General features: G+C 34.3%; 1 protein-coding gene across 1 annotated transcript; it reads left to right on the top strand.

The window, feature by feature from the left end:
- The first annotated feature begins 243 nt into the window (after nucleotides 1-243).
- LOC139083343 (C-type lectin domain family 9 member A-like) lies at nucleotides 244-15,743 on the top strand. Its single transcript, XM_070619084.1, has 8 exons — nucleotides 244-483; nucleotides 2,127-2,198; nucleotides 2,505-2,600; nucleotides 3,391-3,486; nucleotides 10,381-10,494; nucleotides 11,402-11,553; nucleotides 13,933-14,039; nucleotides 14,414-15,743. The coding sequence occupies exons 2-8, from the start codon at nucleotides 2,129-2,131 to the stop codon at nucleotides 14,565-14,567; spliced, it is 789 nt and encodes a 262-aa protein (XP_070475185.1). The 5' UTR covers nucleotides 244-483; nucleotides 2,127-2,128; the 3' UTR covers nucleotides 14,568-15,743.
- Nucleotides 15,744-20,347: the final 4,604 nt, after the last annotated feature.

Genomic DNA, 20,347 nt, shown 5'->3' on the forward strand with positions numbered 1-20,347 from the left:
GTAGTTTAGAAGATGGATTTAAGTATCTCATTAGTATAGCTTCTGTTTAGAACCCAAAACATTAGTGTCTGTTATATGGATTATATTTAGAATGTTAGTATTTAGTCGTGGTGGTCATAGTGGTGAAGATGGTCTTTTCTTTTCTTTTTTTAATGTGCAATGTTTGGATTCTGTGCAAAATGGGCATGGCCCTTTAAATTATTTTGCCCAGTCATCTCCTCTGTTAAAAAATTACCTACCTCCACAGTAAAAGATGCAAACAATGAAGCCTGAAGCTGAACTATGAGCTGCTTTCTCACATCTTCACGAGTAGCTGACAAATACTGAGGCCTCTTGAATAACAAGAACAGATGAGATACAGAGCCCAGAAGAATCGAGTTGTGTTCCAGCTCACACACATCTATTCCATCTGCCTACTGAGACTTACTTCTTCTATTTGGACCAGACTCCATTGCCAACAGGAACTCTACTGAACTCACACAGGTATCACCAGCTATATCTTAGTTATCGCTCTCAGCCCATCTCATAGTTATTACTCAATTGGGTACAGAGCACAAAGAGTAAAGATTTTTAAAGACAGTCTTATAAATTTAATCTTGCGGGCAAATGAGCTGATGAATTCAGGTTTGAAAATCATTTTACAAGTTGAATTACCTCCTATAATTTTCAATGATTTACGATTGAATTTAATTGATAGTTTTACTAGGAATATTTCAATATATCTCTTTGATTAACCAATGAGGTAGTAGAGCAAAGGTTCACATCAATGAGGGCAGAATCTGAGTAATTAAATAATTATTTAATCAATGATTATTTTTTCTTGTCTCTATATTAATATCCCTATTTCACATACACATCTAGGCCTTGCTTATTTATGTCATATTCCTGATATATTCCAGACTGCATAAAGGATTTTTAAAGGCATCGTAATGTATTTCTGTACAATCGTGTTATCTTTTTTAAAATTTATAAATAAATATTATGAACAAACAGAGGCAAGTATGTTTTTAATCACATTCTAAAAGATAGCAATGGAGCTTAATTCTCTGCGGAGATAAAAATATCTAAAATCTGTTTAATTTGATGATACACTAGCAAACTATTGAGATTAAGACCTTTTTATGTAATCAGAATTCTATTCAATATAAATTTCTTTGATTATAAAACTAACATTTAAAGTACCTGAAACAAATTAATTAACTTTTCAAAAGTTTTCAGGTAAAATTGGTTGCTTTTAACTTACGCCTTCAAATATTATGGACATAACACAACACATCCCACAGGAGTACAATGAAGCCAATTTAAGGCCTAATTGCAGGGTATTCATTTTAAACAACATGTTGAAAGAGGTAGCAACAATCCCTTATGAGATTATGAGAAGCGAATTGTCTTTAGTGAAAAAAAAAGAAAAAAGAGTAAAGACAAATAGAAAAAATATCAGGAGAGCTCATGAAAGAGAAATTTTAGATAACCCATTATGTAACACTATTTATCTCTGCTGATTCACAAAATTTTTCCTGTCTTTTTCTGGATAAAGAAAAATTTTAAGTGTATTATAAATATTTCATAGATCATAGCATTGTTACCCTTTTAGAATTAAATACCACATTTGGAGAACTCCAGGTAGTAAGTGGAATGCTGATACCCAGCAACTAAAGAGAATGTTGATAACTGATAATTTCAACAATGGGAAAGAAAATGATCTGAGGCAAAACTCTTTCCTGGAAGAAAATTGCAAAGCAAAATCATATATCAGTAGTTATTTGGCACGAAAAACTGATTTCAATAATATACTGAGAACTCAGAAAAGATAGAAGCTGAAAACTTAGTTTTGTTTTTTTTTGAGGAAGATTAGCCCTGAGCTAACATATGCAGCCAGTCCTCCTCTTTTTTGCTGAGGAAGACTGGCCCTGAGCTAATATCTGTGCCCATCTTCCTCTACTTTATATGTGGTATGCCTGTCACAGTAGGCTCAACAAGCAGTGTGTAGGTCCGCACCCGAACAGGTGAACCCTGGGCCACCAATACGGAACGTGTGAACTTAACCATTGTACCACTGGGCTGGCCCCTGAAAACTTAGTTTTTTAAAAAAAATTTTAATTTGTGTGTCTTTTGAAATTTTTCAGAGATGAATGCAAAACATATAACATATGCAGAGGTGAAACATCATCCTTCCAAGAAGCAGATGCAAAAAGAAAGTGAGTATTTTTTTCCCAGTCCCTACTGAATCCCGATATTATTTTCTGCTCCTTGTCAAATAATTTCTCCAAAGAATTTCATTATAATTGGCAAATGAAACATTATAATTTATTTTCAAGATTTTGTCGTTTAAAATATTCGCCTGATGGACTTTACATAATAAGAATAAAACCATTACATAGATCTCCTTGATTTGGAAAATATCTTATTCTGCCAACTCTCTTTGTGCAAATTCATAACCTAAATGCTTTCTGATAAACGGTATGAACATGAAATGGTAACTGCATCTCTGTTTTAATCTCCAGAGATAAAAGAGCAGCTTATTTACTCAGAAGTGAAAACATGTACTTTGAACTCCAATCCGACAAAGATAATGAGAACTGAACCATCTAAAGCAAAAGGTAGAATTTATGCAAAGGACCTAGCTTCCCTGTCCTTCGTTTGCTGAGCCTATGTGTATGTGATTCAAGTAAAGTAAGATAAACGGAAAAGCAGTGTTGAAAATGAAATACCCATGTTTAGTATATTCCAGAGAATTAATGTAACTTGGGTGCTATATACATAGATTCATAACTGAGAAAGTCAAGCAGGAAAATTATTTCTTTTCAGTTTGTTTTTAAACAATTGTGAATCTCCTGATGTCACTATTTACTCATTCTATGAAGTCTCAAGAAACATTATTTGATTAACATTATTTGATACATATTTGTGTTTATAATTTATTCTGTGCAATATCTGTGGCTATTCCCAATGTTGAAGAACAGTAGTGAGGCTCCAATGAGAATATTGTGGATGTTTATAGATGTATGCAAGCATACGATATTTACAAAATAATAGCTTTTGATTGTGGGTCAATAAAAGTGATTTATACAAATATATTTAGAAGTATATTCACATTTTTAAAACCAAATTCATATACCTAATATTCCACTTTGTATTCGTAACTCATTGAGATGAATAAGTGACTTCCCTAAGAGATACGTGGTAACAGAATAGAGAGCAGAACCTAGGCAGCTAACTCTCAGTTCACTGTTTCAAATCGGTCAGTATCCCTTTCAATTCATAATTTTAAATTTGAAGACATTCAAGAGTTAGAGTCTTGAATTTATGGGAAAGTCTCCCTCTAAATCCTGCTCTTTAATTTAGTCTTTTCTCTGCTGATCTTCTCATTCTCTCTTTCTCTCTGGGCAGGGTCTTCGGTTCCACTTGCCTGGTGTCTCACTGTAGTGATTCTTGGAATCTTTTGTGTTTGTCTTCTTTTAACAACTGGAGTCTTGGGATATAGGGGTAAGTTAAACAAGATCTGTGGCCTGAACCAAAGATCTTCTCCTTTAGGAATTGCTATTTTTATTGGTCTTCCTTTCCTACTACTTCCAGAGCTATGATCTCCAGTTCTACCCAGGAAACCCCTCCACCTTCACCATTAATGTAATCACTTCACCATTTACCAAGTTCCTCAAAAGCTTCCCATGTCTTCTTTACTTATAAAGCCTAATCATATTCAGGATATTTCCAGGAAAGTCTATATTTAAGGTTTTATTGATGGTAGATAATGCTATGTGATCGTTTTCTCTCTCCTCTGACACTGTCTTTCAATGAGCTGTCAAGTCCTTTTGGTTCTACCTTCAGACCTCCATTCTGCAGCTCAAATGTACTTTTTTAATTGTTTATTGTCATAAACGTCTAATATAAGCCCACAATACTCTTCTCCTGTACTATTACAGGAGTCTCTTAATTTATCCTAAAGTCAACAGACTTTAAAAATCCTATGAAATTGCCAAATAAACTTCTCAAATATATCTCTGATCATGCCATCAAAATACTGAGAAAGCATTAACGAATTTTCGTGCTCTACTGAATTATGTTAAAATTCCCCCACTTTCATATTTGAGTTCATGGATCATCATCTCATTTCGACCAAATAATTTTAAACTTTACTCCCTGTGTCCCAATCGGCTTCAATAATTTTAGATCAGGGGCCAGCCCGGTGGTGCAGCAGTTAAGTTTTCACCTTCCACTTTGGCCGTCCCGGGTTTGCCGGTTCGGATGCTAGTGCGGACATGGCACTGCTTGGCACACCATGCTGTGGTAGGTGTCCCACATATAAAGTAGAGGAACGTGAGCACAGATGTTAGCCAAGGGCTAGGATTCCTCAGCAAAAAGAAGAGGATTGGCAGCAGTTAGCTCAGGGCTAGTCATCCTCAAAAAAAATAATAATAATAATTCTAGATCATTTTCTGTTCCCTGCATTTTCTCTAAGTTTCTCTAGTCCAAAATGCTTGTTTATTCTGTTCCCTTCATCTGGACAGCCTTCCTCATCTAGCCTGTCCATGCCTATGGAAATTGTACCTATCCCTCAAGACCCATCTTATAGGACATGGATGATTTTTCTAAATCCACCGTGAGATATTTTCTAATTCCCTAACCAGATGTCAGTTCTCTCTTTCTAAAACCCACTCTATGAAGTTTTATTATTTTCATCCCCCAATTTTTTCCCCTAGATCATGGTTTCTAAATCTCAGCACTATTGCCACTTCAGTGGGATAATTGTTTTCTGGAGATGCTGTCCTGTGTGCTTCATAGGATATTTAGCAGCACCCCTACCCTCTGCTCGCTGGAGCATTGTCATTATATCCAAAATGTCTCCAGATATTGCCAATGTCCCCTAGAGGGTAAAATTGGCCCCAGTTGAGAGCTACTGCTCTAGATCATTTTCACTTCACGTTAGACACTGCAGGTGATTCAAAAATAAATTAGTACCTAACAAGTCTTGTATCAAAGGAAGTTACAGTCAGCTGCAGTCAGTTGAGTGTTTAGAGTTCTCTGTGTATATTTTTTAAAAGAACACCATCTCGTTTAATGACACAGCTGAGCCTTGGCTCCAAGCTTCCTGGTTTGCAAACCAAACTCTTTGAATTGTGTGTGTATGTGTATGTATGTATGTATGTATGTTTGTATGTATGTGTGTATATATATATATATATATATCACCTTTATTGAAATATAATTCTCCTACCATAGAAAACGCTGATTCACAATGTAAAATTCAAAGGCTTCTAGTGTATTCAGCGTTGTACAACCATAACTATAATCAATAATAGAACATTTTCATTATCTCAAAGAGACACACCATACTCATCAGTGGTTGCTTCCCATTTCCCTCCAAATTTGCCAGCCTGAAACAACCACTCATCTATTTTCTGCCTTATAGATTTTCCTGTGCTGGACATTTCATAAAAATTGAATTATATAACGTATGGTCTTTTGCTACTGGCTTCTTTCACTTAACATGACGTTTCAAGGTTTATTCCTGATGTAATATATCAGTACAGTATTCTTTTCTTATTGCCAAAAAATATTTCATTGTGTGGATATAATTAATCTATATATTAATCCCTTATCATATATATGATTTGCAAACATTTTCTCCCATCATTTGAGTTATCTTCTAACTCTCTTGATAGTAACCTTTGATGCACAAAAGTTTTTAATTTTGATGAAGTCCAATTTATCTATTTTTGCTTTGGTTGCTTGTGGTTTAGGTGTCATATGTAAGAAACAATTAACTAATCTGGGATCGCAAGAATTTATGCCTATGTTATCTTCTGAGAATTTTATAGATTTAGCTCTTACATTTGTATGTTTGATCCATTTTGAGTTAATTTTTCATATGTGATGAAATTTAAATATGGGGTATTTTTTCATTTACAGTCATGCATAGCTTAACAACAGCAATATGTTCTGAGAAATGTGCTGTTAGGCAATTTGATCACTGTGCGAACACCATTTGTGCATACTTACACAAACCTAGATGGTATAGCTTACTACACATGTAGGCCATATGGTACTAATCTTATGGGACCACCATTGTGTATGCAATCCATTGTTGATCAAAACATTGTTATGCTGTGCATGACTATATTGAGGTCTTTAATTTTTCTGCAATGTTTTTTAGTTTTTAGAGCATATGTTTTACTCTTGTTAAATTTATTCCTGAGTATTTTATTGTTTTTGCTGCTATTATAAATGGAATTTTTAAAATTCTAATTTCAGATTGTTTATTGCTTGTATATAGAAATACAGTTGATTTCTGCATTTGCCTCTTATACCATGCAAGCTTGAGGAATTTGTTCATTAGTTCAAGTAGGTTTTCAGTGGATTGCTTCAGATTTTCTACACACACTATCATGTCATCTATAAATATAGTTTTACTTCTATTTCTAATCTGGATAATTTTACATCATATTCTTGAATAATCTAACTAACTAGAACCTCAAGTGTGATGTTGAACAGAAGAGATGAAAGTGCACATCTTCATTTTGTTCCTGATCTTAGGAAGAAAGCATTCAGTCTCTCAAGAGAAGATACAGCCTTGGGCATGTGCACAGTCACCCAGAGATGACAATGATTTTAGCACGATTTTTTTTGGCTGTCTTTTTCCCTGATGTCTTTTAAGACATCTGCCTCAGTTGGTATCACACCCATGTGTTAGACCCTACTAATTGCTGGCTGATTGCTCATTTTTGACAGTGTCCTAGGGAATAAACTTGTCCACAGCCTAATCCAATTTCATACGCATCCTTTATCAAGGTAGTTTTTTAGGCAAATCTTTGACATTTGTACTGACCCCAAGAAGGCTTTTCTTAGCAATCTCTTTCCTTGGTTCTCTAGTAAACTGACTGACCTACATTTAGGATTATTGCTTTCACGGAGCTACACACCTCCTCTTAATTGCTTACCGGTCCCCTGCTCAATCTCCATTGTTTTCAGGAGCATCCTTAGGCTTGAACTCTCTGGTCAAATAAAGTCAGTTCCTTTGGGGAAAGATTTGGAGCTCTATATTCTTATGGCATTTTCCTTTTTCCCTGGAAAAAATCTGTGAGCTACTCTCGGGAACTGGGAGCAGGGCCAGTATCCCACTTCTCTGAGTAATACCCTTGCTTTATGAGCCAGGTCCTGGGTGGAGGGATGGGAACCTCTGGTCTTCTTGACTTGCCTCTTCTGGGCAGAAATCTTCTCCCAATAATGAACTGTGAAGAGAGCCAACCAACATTGCCATATTCTTGGTCTGCTTCAGCTGGGGGAGTATCTCTACTTTGTAAGTATGGACTGGCTGGAGGAAAGGAACCCCAATCTCATAGCCACATTTGTCTGGAATTTAGCCTGTGAGATATGGAGCTGAGAAGGATAAGAACTATCGGTGGCCTGTCCATCCAGGAGAGATACCATAGCCTCAGACTATGATCTCTATGTAGAGATACTATAGACTGGAGGCTGGGCAGAGAAGGAGCCTATTCCTCCTGGCCACACTCACTGATAGTGGATCATCTGTAATGCTGAGCTCAGGGGGGGAGGGGCGAACAGGTCATGGCTCAAGTGCCACAGATGCTCACTGTTCTTATCAAGATTTAGCATATTTTCCTGAATCAATGTTTCCTAATTTCGCATATGCCTGTAAGACGAGTTCCAAGGACTTTAAAAGGTTGATTTTTTTATAATGGTTGTTTTATCAGTTGTGGTTATTTTTCTGAGGAGCAGTTCCACTGAGCTTATCATGCCACCATTCTGGAAGGGGCACTCTGCTTTGTGTATTTTTAATATGCTCTTTAGAAGTTAAAATCTGTATTTTCCCTAGCCACAACACTTTTCATGATATCTTACACATAATGGATGCTTATTTAACATTTTCTGGATTGAAATATATTTTGCAGCTCTCAGTCTTACATCTGACATGTTACATCAACTCTGAGACAAGCGGTTCTGCAGTATTTGTGTGAGATTCATTCGGATCTTACCTCAAAGAGAGAAGAAGGCAAAGAACAACCTTAGGACTACTCAAGTTCTATAATCAGAGTGCCTCAAGGCACTGTCATAATTCCAGCCTATTATTCCCCATTAATTAGTGCATACATAAAAGAATTTCCATGTAATATATTTTTTCTTTTTTTTTCTCTTCAGGCTTGAAGAGGATGAACTTCATGCCAATATTAGTTTTTATTTAATTTTTTTAAACACTGTAATTTATTAAATAGATTATAGTTCTATCTGTTTAAAAAATATGGTGCATTCAGCCTTAAATTGAAGAGCTTAGGAGATAGATTGATGTAATTTATTTTCTAATAGTTACAGGTTACTTGTAATTCATTATGGTAAAAAATAGCTTAATTTGTGGTCATGATAGAAATTTTTTCTTTAAGTCAAAAAAGAGTTGATGTAAAATATTGCCTAAATAATTATATGAAATGAGGGAGGGCAAGTATAGGAAAAATTATCATATGGTACATAAAAGACTGGAATTTACAAAGCAGTGCTTAGTAAGAGTTTAAGTTTTAAAAGGGGCTTTCTTTAATTTTAAAAATGATTTATATACTTATTAAAATATATGTATTTCTTCTTAAAAATAAGTAATATATTACATATAAGCCATGAACTATTCTCTTTAAAGGACACGTTCTGATAAATGTGATATTAACTTAAAGATATAAGCATTCATCATCAACATTTTAAGGGACCCTAATAGAAAATTATTTTCTTGTAATAATAAAAAAAACTGGGAGATACATGGCTAATCACAATAAAAAATTCATCGAAAAAATTAATAAATTAAGATATTTTTATCATGTATCTAGGAACAACATTCTATGTTATTGCAAATATTACATAATTCATATAGTAAAGTATTAAGAACAATTTGTGTCACATTGTAAGCACTCATACTGCTTTTACCATTTTATAATCAAAACACAAAAACAATAAAAACTAAACCTACTAACCATTTATGGAAATTTTTATAATAGACTTCTGCAGAAGAATAGTAACATTTCTCATAGGTAGATTAATAATTGAACCATTCAGAAAATGTTTATCATACAAAAAATAAGACTACTATTTACCTAAGGAAGAAATGTAAATGGATAACTGGGAAGAACTATGGATATTTATGGAGAAATAAATGATGATTTTATGCCTGATTAGCTGTGAGAGGTAAGGGAGAAGGATAAATCAAATTTTAAATCCAAATTTTGGGGTCCTCTTATGTAGATTGTGGTGGCTTAAATGAAAAGATAGAAAAATCCAATGAATATTATACTGTTTTATAAAAAAACATTGAGCTGTATAAAATCTTTTGAGTTTGAAGTGACTGTTAATATCCAAGTATATAGCCAGCAATGTTGTAGCTGTAGGATTGCAGCATAGACAAGATCTCAGGAAAGGAATTGTGCCTCTGAATTATTCTTCATGATTCCAGTATCTTTGCACTTCTCTTCATGCTCTGCCTAGCAATGAAGTGATGTTTAGAGTCTGATCATTTGGCTTTACTGTTGAGTAGCTTTGGAAAGCTGAACAATCTCCATATCAATGCTTCTTTAAGGATAATAAGTTTTGGGTAGTGAAGCAGACTTTATAACGGTTAAGCCCATTACAATCACTAGCAGAATGTTGAATATTACTGATATTTCTCATGTGTATTGGTGTGGAAACTAAAAATGTGGAGACTGCAGGCCTTATCTTGAAATTCAAATACTTTAGCAAATATGTAAGGTTTTTTAAATTACATTAATTTTGTTTTCATTTACAGCCTTATCTCCCTAACATCCATTTTACACAACCTAACTTCTGGATATACTGACTAACTTTGGACTATGCTAATATGTCATGGGCTCTCTATTTTACTATTTTGGAAAACTGGTTGCAGAAATCTAGAATTTTACTGTCTGTTCTTTTTACTTTCCTACCTCTTTCTCATCCATAAACAAAAAGTAAATTTAAGATCAACACTACTATGTGAAATCTTGCTGACTCGTCACACTATTCCAGAACTTACATTAAATAGGTTTACCCTCTTCTGAGTTCTAATAGTGACTCTCGATTACCATTGTTATATCACTCGTCATGTAATACTCTAATTCCATACTCTCCACATTACAATGAGTGAGTTTCTTGAGGACAGAAGCCTTCCAGTTTTCACTGATGTATCATCAAGATCTAGGAAAATGTCTTGTCATTAATTAATGTATTTTCAACAAGTGTGGAAATCGTATGCAGAAAAAGATGCTTAAAAAGCACCAGAATAAAAATGGTTCCTACTCCTCAACAGTAACTGATGTATTGTAAGTTAAAATACTGCCTTTCATTCAGTTCCATGTTACGTTTTCCTCAAGTTAATACTGTAGAGTAAAGTTTTCCAGGGTCGTCAGACGGACCTACCAAAGAATACTCCATGGGACAATGTAACACAAGAAGACAATTCCACATTTAAAAACACGGCAGTCAAAGAGGAACCTCTTAACAGAGGTATGCAGATATGGATTGAAGACTGAGACCAACTTACCTCTTCTCTGTTTCCCTCTATCTCCACATATCCTGCTCAAATTGCTTTTTTCTAATAGACTAATCACGGAGTCCTACATTTTTTCTTACTTAATTAAAAAAAAACTCAGACTTTCTCAGAGGTTAGATATTTCTGTATGTGTGGTTATATCCTTTTATATCACCATTTCTCAAAACGATACTTTTTCTCAAAAACCCCAGATCTCCTTTATCATATTCTCTAATCATTATTATACCCGTTAGTATGAGTTGGTAAATAAGGTATTAACTTAAGATCTGCTTTATAACTATAGATTTTACTCAATCTGGAGAATACTAAGAAGCTGCTTCCCATTGTGAAGTCTTTTTAATAGAGATTGCAGGGGCCGCCCCATGGCTGAGCAATTGCGTTCGCCTCTTCTGCTGTGGTGGCCCAGGGTTTCGCTGCTTGGGATCCTGGGCGCGGAAATGGCACTGCTCGGCAGGTCACATCGGGGCAGCGTCCCACATGCCAAAACTAGAAGGACCTGCAACTAAGATATACAACTATGTGTCGGGGGGGAGGGTTGGGGAGATAAAGCAGAAAAAAAAAAGGAAGATTGGCAACAGTTGTTAGCTCAGGTACCAATCTTAAAAAAAAAAAAAAAATAGAGGTTGTGAGGGCATGTATCAATCTTGTTAGAAATTTTTAATAATATTGTGCATAGATTTGGAGAGATATAAATCTGACCCTCTTCGCAGATCAAGGGTCTTTTCAGAAACCACAAAGGAAGCCCATCAGTCTCGTAAAGTAAATGAGAAGAACTATGCAGGATTCATCAATCTCAGTCCCACAGCATTGCTCTCAGGATACGCACTGAGTGGTCTGTGGGGAATGTCTTTTGTTTTCAAGGAAGTGAAAGTAGCACATGTGAAACTAAATGGTCATGTTGTGGAAAGAAATGTTATCATTTTTCACATGATTTGAAGAACTTCGAAGAGAGTAAGAAGGTTTGCAAGAAAATGGACTCCACTCTTCTTAAGATAGAAGATGAGAAAGAGCTGGTGATGTATATTTTCTGGTTTCCGTCTCACCCCATATTTGTCTAGTTGTTAGCTAAATCTTAATGCTTAACAATGTTTGAGTGTTTGGGCATATTTGCAGTTGTAAGTTGACACAGATCCAAAGAGTGTTTACGTTAAAGTGAGAAATACTGGTAGAAATGAAATTAGAATTTTACTTAGTTCATCTAATCCAGCCACAATTAGAATTTCTGCAGTATAGCAAATGTAAAGTCAAACATAAAGCAATTAGAAAAAAATTATCATGAAAATATATCATAGTTTGTCAAGGAAAATTATGTATCTTATATGGAGAATTTATAGAAACAGCTTCAGCGTCTCTGAGTAAAGTTATTATGGCTCTAAACAAAATCAGGAAATACAACATTACCACTGAGCTTGAAATAAGAGGAAAAATTCTCTGAATTTAAAATTGAAGATCAATTAATTCCAATTTATATTTACTTTTAACTCATACTAGCTTCCAAAGAAAACTGAACTAAATATTTCATAATCCTTACCGTTATGTCATGCTTTGAATATAGAAATAATTTACTGCTATTCCTGCAAAAAATTAATATATCCTAACATTTCAGGTTAACGGTAATCTTTTAACATCCTCTCAAAGATAGATTAATAGACATTAAGAATCACTCAGTTTTCTGTACTAGTTCAATTATCCATTTACTTTGCTTTCTAGGAAACCAGGAAATAGCTATTAAAAAAATATGAACTTGAAAACCATGAAGAAAACTAAGCAAAATTTAAATCCAGAAAGAAGATATTTGTAGAGCCTGAATTAACCTCCTTTTTATTCCAATAGAAAATTGCATGTATGGTAATGGCTGGTGATCATGTTGCAACATACCCAAATACTGAATCATTATGTTATACATTAGAAACTAATATAATCTTATATGTAAATTATATCTCAGTTAAAAAAAGGAAATTGCAATTGTTGTTGATAGGATAAATTTATTAAAAATCCTATTTTGTTTACAGACAAGGTAAAGATCTTATATGAAAATATATCTAAAAGTAGCCAGATATGGGTGCAAATGTAAAATCTGTCTCTGCTCAAAGTAAATCAATATTCACATTTTAATGAGAAAATCCTTTATAATCTCCATAGATAAGAACTATATGATTTATATGGATAGTTATGAGATTTTTCTGGAATATTGACGTAACTATACTCATACCAATCAGAATTATAATAGAAACATAAGAAAAGAGATGAGAGGTGTAAGCCCATTGAACTGTTAGCTTCTCCTATGAGTGTCTGTACCTTAACTTGTTTACCCTCAGCCTTTTCATAGACTAATAGAATTTCAGAATAACATTATAAAAGATGTCATATTCAATAATCCTTTTATTGATTGATTCACTGATAATGCAGCTTTTGACATAAAAAATCTTAACCTGGGGTCTATGGATAAACAGAGGGACCAGGAATGAATTTCAGAGTCTACAAGTCCTAATCTTTCCTACAGGATTATTTTCATTAAGAAATAAAGCCATCTATGAAAACTCTGAGTTTGAATGCCAACTTTAATTTTTAGATGCATACATGTATTTTTTTTCTGGGTAGAGAGTCTAAGCTTTCATAATCTACTCAAAGGAGTAGGCAATAAAAAGAAAATTAAAACTAAAGGTGAAAATTAAAGCAAAATGGGGAAAAATAGAATCTACAGTCAGAAAAACTTCGATTTAACTCCCTTTCACATGTTATTTTGTGTGGCTAAACCAACTAGAGCATCAGTTTCCTCACGTGGAAAAGGTGGAGAGTAGGTAATAGAACTGGCTATATTTTCTTTCCAATATATTTGGGAAGATCAAGTGAGGCAATATATGTTTATATGCTTTGCAAAAATTAAAGTACAAGATGAATATCAGTTAGTTCGATACTTATCAAGAAATTTCTAGCCAGCTATTTAAACACCTCATCTGATGGGCAAGGACTACTTACTCAGGATGCCCACTTCACAAGAAATAAACACAGCACTTGTGGAAAAAAAATATATAAAGCAACATTAGTATAAATCTCATAGCTATCACACCTGGACCCCAAAGCATAAATCAGGCTCTGCTTAGAACTCATCTTTGAGCTACAGACAGGTTGTGAAAGGAAATTAAGAGATTTCAGTCCTAAATGTAAATAGCTAAACTAAGAGAGTGTTATTTTGTCTCATTTATGCCTCCGTATTTACTAAAATATCAATAACCGTGATCCTATTACTTTTTAATTTAAATAGAATCGGGATGAAGTTGATCTTTATACTTTGTGTTATTCACAATAATAAAAATAACCTTAATGAGGTTATTAGTTCATTTTAGAAACCTAAGACGATTTTTACTCAGAGTATGTTCCTTTTATTACAGCATTTCATTCAAAGTCAGCTGTCCTATTTCTCTTGGATTGGACTGTCCCGTAAAGGAACCAGGAGCTCTTGGACATGGGAGGATAACTCACCACCTTTGCTCAATGTGTAAGTCTCAAGAATAGACACTAATAAGCTCTATAACCACAGATACTTGTTTATATTCCTGAAGGTATATAGGAAAAAAATGTGCACATACGTATATAGGATATATATGTACACACACACACACGCGCGCGCGCACACACACACATCCAAAGGACTTCAGTCCAGAAAATGAGTACATGGAGAGGGGGAGGCTTTTTGACTTCATGCCTATATTCCTCATACGGTATGCTTTAGGAAAGCCTAGGGCACCAAAGGATAGTTTCTATAAGGAAAGAAAAAATATACCACCTTGACTTTGGACCAATACCTCTTATTATGTCTGCATTAGTAAATGTATATTTTACATCATTTATATGTTTTTATTTTATGTTAAGTGATTGGAATGAATCAAAGAATGGAAACTGTGGCAGTCTAACAGCAACAAGGATGGCTGCTTCTGACTGTTCCAGATTCATGTACTATATTTGTGAGAAGAAAATGGCTCATCTTGCTACCTATCGAGAACAACAAAACAAAAGACAAATATGATAATTTTTCTTCATAAAAGCCCACACCTTTGGAAGTTCTGGAGTTTCTCTCTCATTTCAGAATATCTTCACTGTTTCTATAGGCTGTATGTATTTGTAGTCTCTGACTGAGATGAGGCTTGGATGTTGGGCGCATCAGAATGAGGTACCTCAGACCTACCATTTCTGCTCCTTTCACATGATTACTGCCAAATCACACCAGACATGAGCACTGGTTGGTTAAGAGAGTATCAGTGCTTCCTATGAGCAGTAGGAAGCAGAGGTCTGTATATATTCTTTCTGCAACTCACACAGATTTAGTAAGTATTCCTGCAAACTTCAGTCACTATCATGCACATTTGTGGTCAAAATTAATGCCGACAGTAATTAAAGTTATTATTATGTAGGAAATGTATATATATTTCTGCTTAATTTCTTACTTTTTAGGAGGACAATATTGTATGACAAAGAGAATAGTATCTTGAATCAGATCTGAGTTTAAGACCTGCGCCACAACTAATAGCTACGTGCTCTCTGGCAAGTCCAAACTTCTGAGTTTTCATATCAGTAGGTAAACTATCAAACTGCTCTGCAGTGGCTGTACCATTTTGCATTAAATCAGCAGTGTATGCAAGTTTCTTCCAACATTTAATATTGTCAGTCTTTAAAACCATTTTAATAAAGGTATAGTGTACTTGATTTTAACTTGCAGTTCCCTTATAAATCAATGATGTTTACCATCTTTCCATGTGGTTTTTTTGTCAACCGTAAGTCTCCTATGATAGGGTAGCCGCTCCTGACGCAGGAAGGGTTCATAATCCCTGGAAAAGGCTTGCCAACAAACTGTGACCCAGAGGTGAGAAGGCCAGTTAGCCAATGACGGGTAAGACCTCCAGGGGGAGGCAACCTAAGTGAGGCATTGGTCGGCCAGGGGCACAGATGATATCGGGACCAGGAGGGGCCGTTGCCTAGGAGGACTTGCATGCTCCGAGATAAAATATACGAGCACAGCAATAACATGATAATATCAAAACAGAGGCCAAGGGAGGGCTCCTCGAGAAATCACTAAGAATTCTTGGCATTCGCTAATTACATTGTCCAGAACACCTGTGTATGTTTAACAGCTGTAAGCTATGTATATATTGAAACGCTGGTTATAATAAACTAAGAGTGGCCATCAGCCCTCTCTGCATCTGTCCTGATGTGTACATTGGATTGCGACACCAACAGATAGAGCATGGATTCAAATATTTTGCCTATTTTTATTGGGTTGTTTACTAATTATTGAGTTATGAGAGTTGTTTCTATATTCTGGGTACCAGTATTTAATCAGACATATGTTTTATAAATATTGTCTTCCAGTCTTTCATTCTGAGCTTTCATTTTCTTAACATTGTACTTAGAAGAAGATTTTAGAAGTTTAGAAGAGAGTTTCATAATTTGATAAAGTGTAATTAATCAATTTTTTCATTCATGATTTATGTTTTTTGTGTCCTAAGAAAACTTTAATTAACATGAGCTTGAAAGTTTTTCTCATACACATTCTTCTTGAAGCTTTAAGTTTACATTGAATTCTATACTCCATTTCAAGTTAATTTTTGTATATGGTGCAAAGTATTGGTGCTCCTTTTTTTTAATTTTGGCACATTAATATATAAGTATTCCAGCTCCACTGTTTGGAAACACTATTCTTCTATGGAAATATTGTGGCACTTTTGTTAAAAATCAATTGATCACTTATGTGTGGATTTATTTCTAAATACACTATCCTGTTCCATTGATCCAAGTATCTATCTTCATTTATCTTGATGATTGTGACTGTATGGTAAGTATTGAAGTTAGTGTCAGTTTTCCTACCTTGTCTTTTCTCAAAATTGTTTTGACTGTTTTTTGCTAAAAAACATTTCACTTAAAGGCCATATTTTGATTGTAATTCCCTTCCCCAGTAAAAGGAACTGAGGCTATTTGGAGAAATGGTTGATTCTAAGACAGGGATGGTAAATAAACAAGATGGACATGGAGCGTTTTGTAATGTTAGAAGGTAGGGAAGTGCTTAAAATAACGGGGATATGTCAAAGGGATACAGGAGCCAGGTAAAAGTATTCCCAATGGCCAAAGTTGGAAAACTTTGAGCAACAGAAGAAATAAAGCAGCATTGGATTATAAACTAAAGCATAAAATAAATATCCATGAGTCCATAATGGTGTAGAATATATGAGACAATTCTCCCATGCAGAAGAATTCTAAATAAATTATGTAGATACTACTGCCTCAAGGCTGTGGGATACTAACTCCTGTCTCCTTAAGTGTGTACTTAATCACCTGGAAGGGGAAAAAAAGAATAACTTTACAGTGGAAAATCTGACTAACACTACCTCAGTGATCAAAGTTAACATCAACAGTGATGTCATATTCCTAGCATGTACTCTTGATATGATGTGAGAAAAATGGTACTCTACCTCTATGGTCTTCCTCCCAAAAACTTGTAACCATAGTCTACTCATGAGAAAAATATCAAACAATCTCAATTGAGGGATATTCTAAAAAGTGCCTAGCTAGTACTTCTCAAAATCATCAAGATATCAAAAACAAGGAAGGTCTGTAACAGCCAGGGAGCCTAAGATAACATGACAATCCTCCCTCTGTATGAACAACCCCATCTTAAAGTTGATGTGTATCCTTGTCCTTGATTTTACATTTGACTACATGTTGACAACTTTTATATTTTATATGACTACATATATACTACTCTATCTTGATATGTGCATGACATAATTATGAATAAACAATACAGAATGGAAGTATACCCGAACGACATTGATTATTATGCATGATCTACACTGCTATTTTATTCAGCATTATGTTTTCCAGTTTCTACCCATTGATGCAAGTGGATCTAGACTTCATTTCAACCTCAGTCCAGAATTCTATTGTGTGAAATATATTACAGCTCATTCATTTATTCCATTGTTCTCAGATATCTCAAGTGTTTTTTATCTTTCTCTGCCAATAATGCTGCAATGAACATTTCCGTGTCAATAAGTGCAACTGATTATTCATATCAGTAGCCTTTATGTTTTTTTGACATTCACGTTGCCTTTTTCTTATTTTATTGAAGAGCTTATTTAAAATTATGATAAAATTATCCTTTTATTGTAATTTTCTTATATATAATGCAAATACCTTCAATTCTTTAGGCTGTTGGGGTTTTTTTACTTTTTGTTTTGAAATAATGGTAGACTCACAGGAACTTGCAAAAACAGTACAGAGAGATCCCATATATCCTACACCCAGATTTCCACATAGGTAGCATCTTCTATAACTTTTTACATATTTGCACAACAACATATAAAAAAATACTACAGTATAAAACCCGGGAAATTGACATTGGTGCAATCAACTCACCTTATTCATATTTCACCACTTCTGTTTCTTTGTCCGTTTAATTTTTAATTGTAGTAAAATACATGTAATATAAAATTCATTATCTTAACTACTTTTAAGTATATAGTTCCATACTGTTAAGCATATTCACATTGTTGTGCAACCAAACTCCAGAATTTTGTCTTGCAAAACTGAAACTCTATACCCATTAAACAACAATTCCCCATTTTCTCCTCCCCACAACTCCTGGCAACCACCATTCTACTTTCTTTCTCTCTGAATTTGACTACTCGAGATACCACATGTAAGTGGAATCATATAGGATTTGTTTGTTTGTGGCTAGCTTATTTCACTTATAATATCCTCGAGTTTCATCCATGTTGTTGAATGTGTCAGAATTTACTTCCTGTTTAATGCTGGATAATATATCATTGTATGTGGACACTACACTTTGCCTACCCCTTCACCAGTAGATGAACATCTGTGTTGCCTCTACCTTTTGGCTAATGTGAACAGTGCTGCTATGAACACAGCATACGAACATCTCTTCAAGGTACCGCTTTTGATTCTTTGGGATACATAGTAGGGAAAAGCTGTACTATACAGTTAGTTCTATTTTATTATTTTGAGGAACTACTACTCTGTTTTCCACAGCAGCTGCACCATTCCACGTTTACCAGCAGTGCACAATGGTTCCAACTTCTCCACATCCTTGCCAGCATGCATTATTTTCTGGGTTTTTTGTTTGTTTTCCTTTTTCAGGTTTTATTGAGATATAATTGATATACAGCACTGTATAAGTTTAAAGTGTACAGAATAATGATTTGATTTCCACATGTTGTGAAATGATTGCTATAATAAGTTTGGTTAACATCAATCATCTCATATAGATACAAAAAAACATTGTTGTGCAGATGCAACTTTCTTTACTCTGTGAAAATGGCAAGAGTGAAATTATAAGAAACTGACAAACTATTTTCCAAAGTGGCTGTACCGTTTTAGATTTCCACAGCAATATATGAGTGGTACAGTTGCCTTTGATCCTAGTCAGTATTTGCTATTGTCACTATGTTTTATTTTAGCCATTCTAATAAGTACTTGGTGATACCCCATTGTGGGTTTAACTTGCATTTTCCTAATAGGTAATGGTATTGAATATCTTTTCAGATGTGTACTTTCCATCCATGTATCCTATTCGGTGAAACATTTGTTTATGGGTTTAGTTCATTTTCTAATTTGGCTGTTTCTTTATGGATGAGTTTTGAGACTTCCTTATGTATTCCAGGTAAAAATTCTTCATTCATCTTCAATTTTCAAAGATTTTTTTACCAGTGAATGCCTTGACTTTTCATCATCTTAATAGCATCTTTTGTAGAGTAAGAGTTTTTAATTTTGATGAAGTGCAATTTATTGATTTTTTTCTTTATATCATCTTGATTTTGGTGTCATATCGAAGGCCTTTTTGAATGTCTCTATTTACCAGAGATTTTCTCCTCTATTTCTAAAAGCTTAATCATTTCAGTTTTCCATTTAAATCTGTGGTAAATGTAAACATTAAATTTGAGTTCTTTTTTGTGGAAGGTATGACGTTTAGGTCAAGGTTCACATTTTTGCCCGTGGATGTCCAAATTGCTCCAGCACCACTTATTGAAAAGGCTATTCTTCCTCCGTTAAATCATCTTTTCTGGGTTTGTCAAAAATCAGTTGGCTGTTCTTGTATGGGCTTATTTCTGGGTTTTCTATCCTATTCTGTTGATTACTGTATCTAAATACCACAATGTCTTGATTACTGTAGCTCGCTTATAAGTTTTAAATCAAGTAGAATATTTCCTCCCACTTTATCCTTTTTTAAAAATTGTTTTGGCTATTCAAGTTGCTTTTCCTTTTCATATAAATTTCATAACAGCTGTGTATATTTACAAAAATATTGCTGGGATTTTGATGGGAATTGTTTTAAAGATATACATAAATTTGGAGAGAATTTACCTATTTACTATGTTAAATTTTCCCATTCATGAACATGGTATTTATGCTTACTTAGATCATCTTTGCTTTCTTTCATTAACTCTTACAGTCTTTAGCATGTAAGTGCTGTGTATGGTTGTGTTAGATTTATAACTATGTATTCCTTTTTTTAATAGTTGTAAACTATATCAAATGTTTAATTTGTTTCTACATGTTATGGCAAGTATTAAGAAATATAAGTAATTTTTATGCTAATATTGTATGTATACTTTGACTTTGATGAACTCAGTTCCAAAAGGTTATTTCTGTTTTCAGTTATTAGGCATTTTCTATGTAGATAATCTTGTCTCTGCACATAGGGGCAATGTTATTTCTTCTTTTTCAAACTATGCACTTTTTATGCACTTTCTTACCTTTTGTTCTGGCTGAACTTTGCAGTAGTATTTTGAAGAA

Source organism: Equus przewalskii, chromosome 5 (assembly GCF_037783145.1).
Source record: "Equus przewalskii isolate Varuska chromosome 5, EquPr2, whole genome shotgun sequence".
Taxonomy (NCBI): Eukaryota; Metazoa; Chordata; class Mammalia; order Perissodactyla; family Equidae; genus Equus; species Equus przewalskii.

Bases quoted from the DNA above. Each gene is read 5' to 3' on its own strand.
- LOC139083343 (XM_070619084.1), top strand. From the start codon at position 2,129: ATGAATGCAAAACATATAACATATGCAGAGGTGAAACATCATCCTTCC. The intron at 2,601-3,390 runs GTAGAATTTATG...CTCTCTGGGCAG, and splicing joins TGAACCATCTAAAGCAAAAG to GGTCTTCGGTTCCACTTGCC. The intron at 14,040-14,413 runs GTAAGTCTCAAG...TTTTATGTTAAG, and splicing joins TCACCACCTTTGCTCAATGT to TGATTGGAATGAATCAAAGA.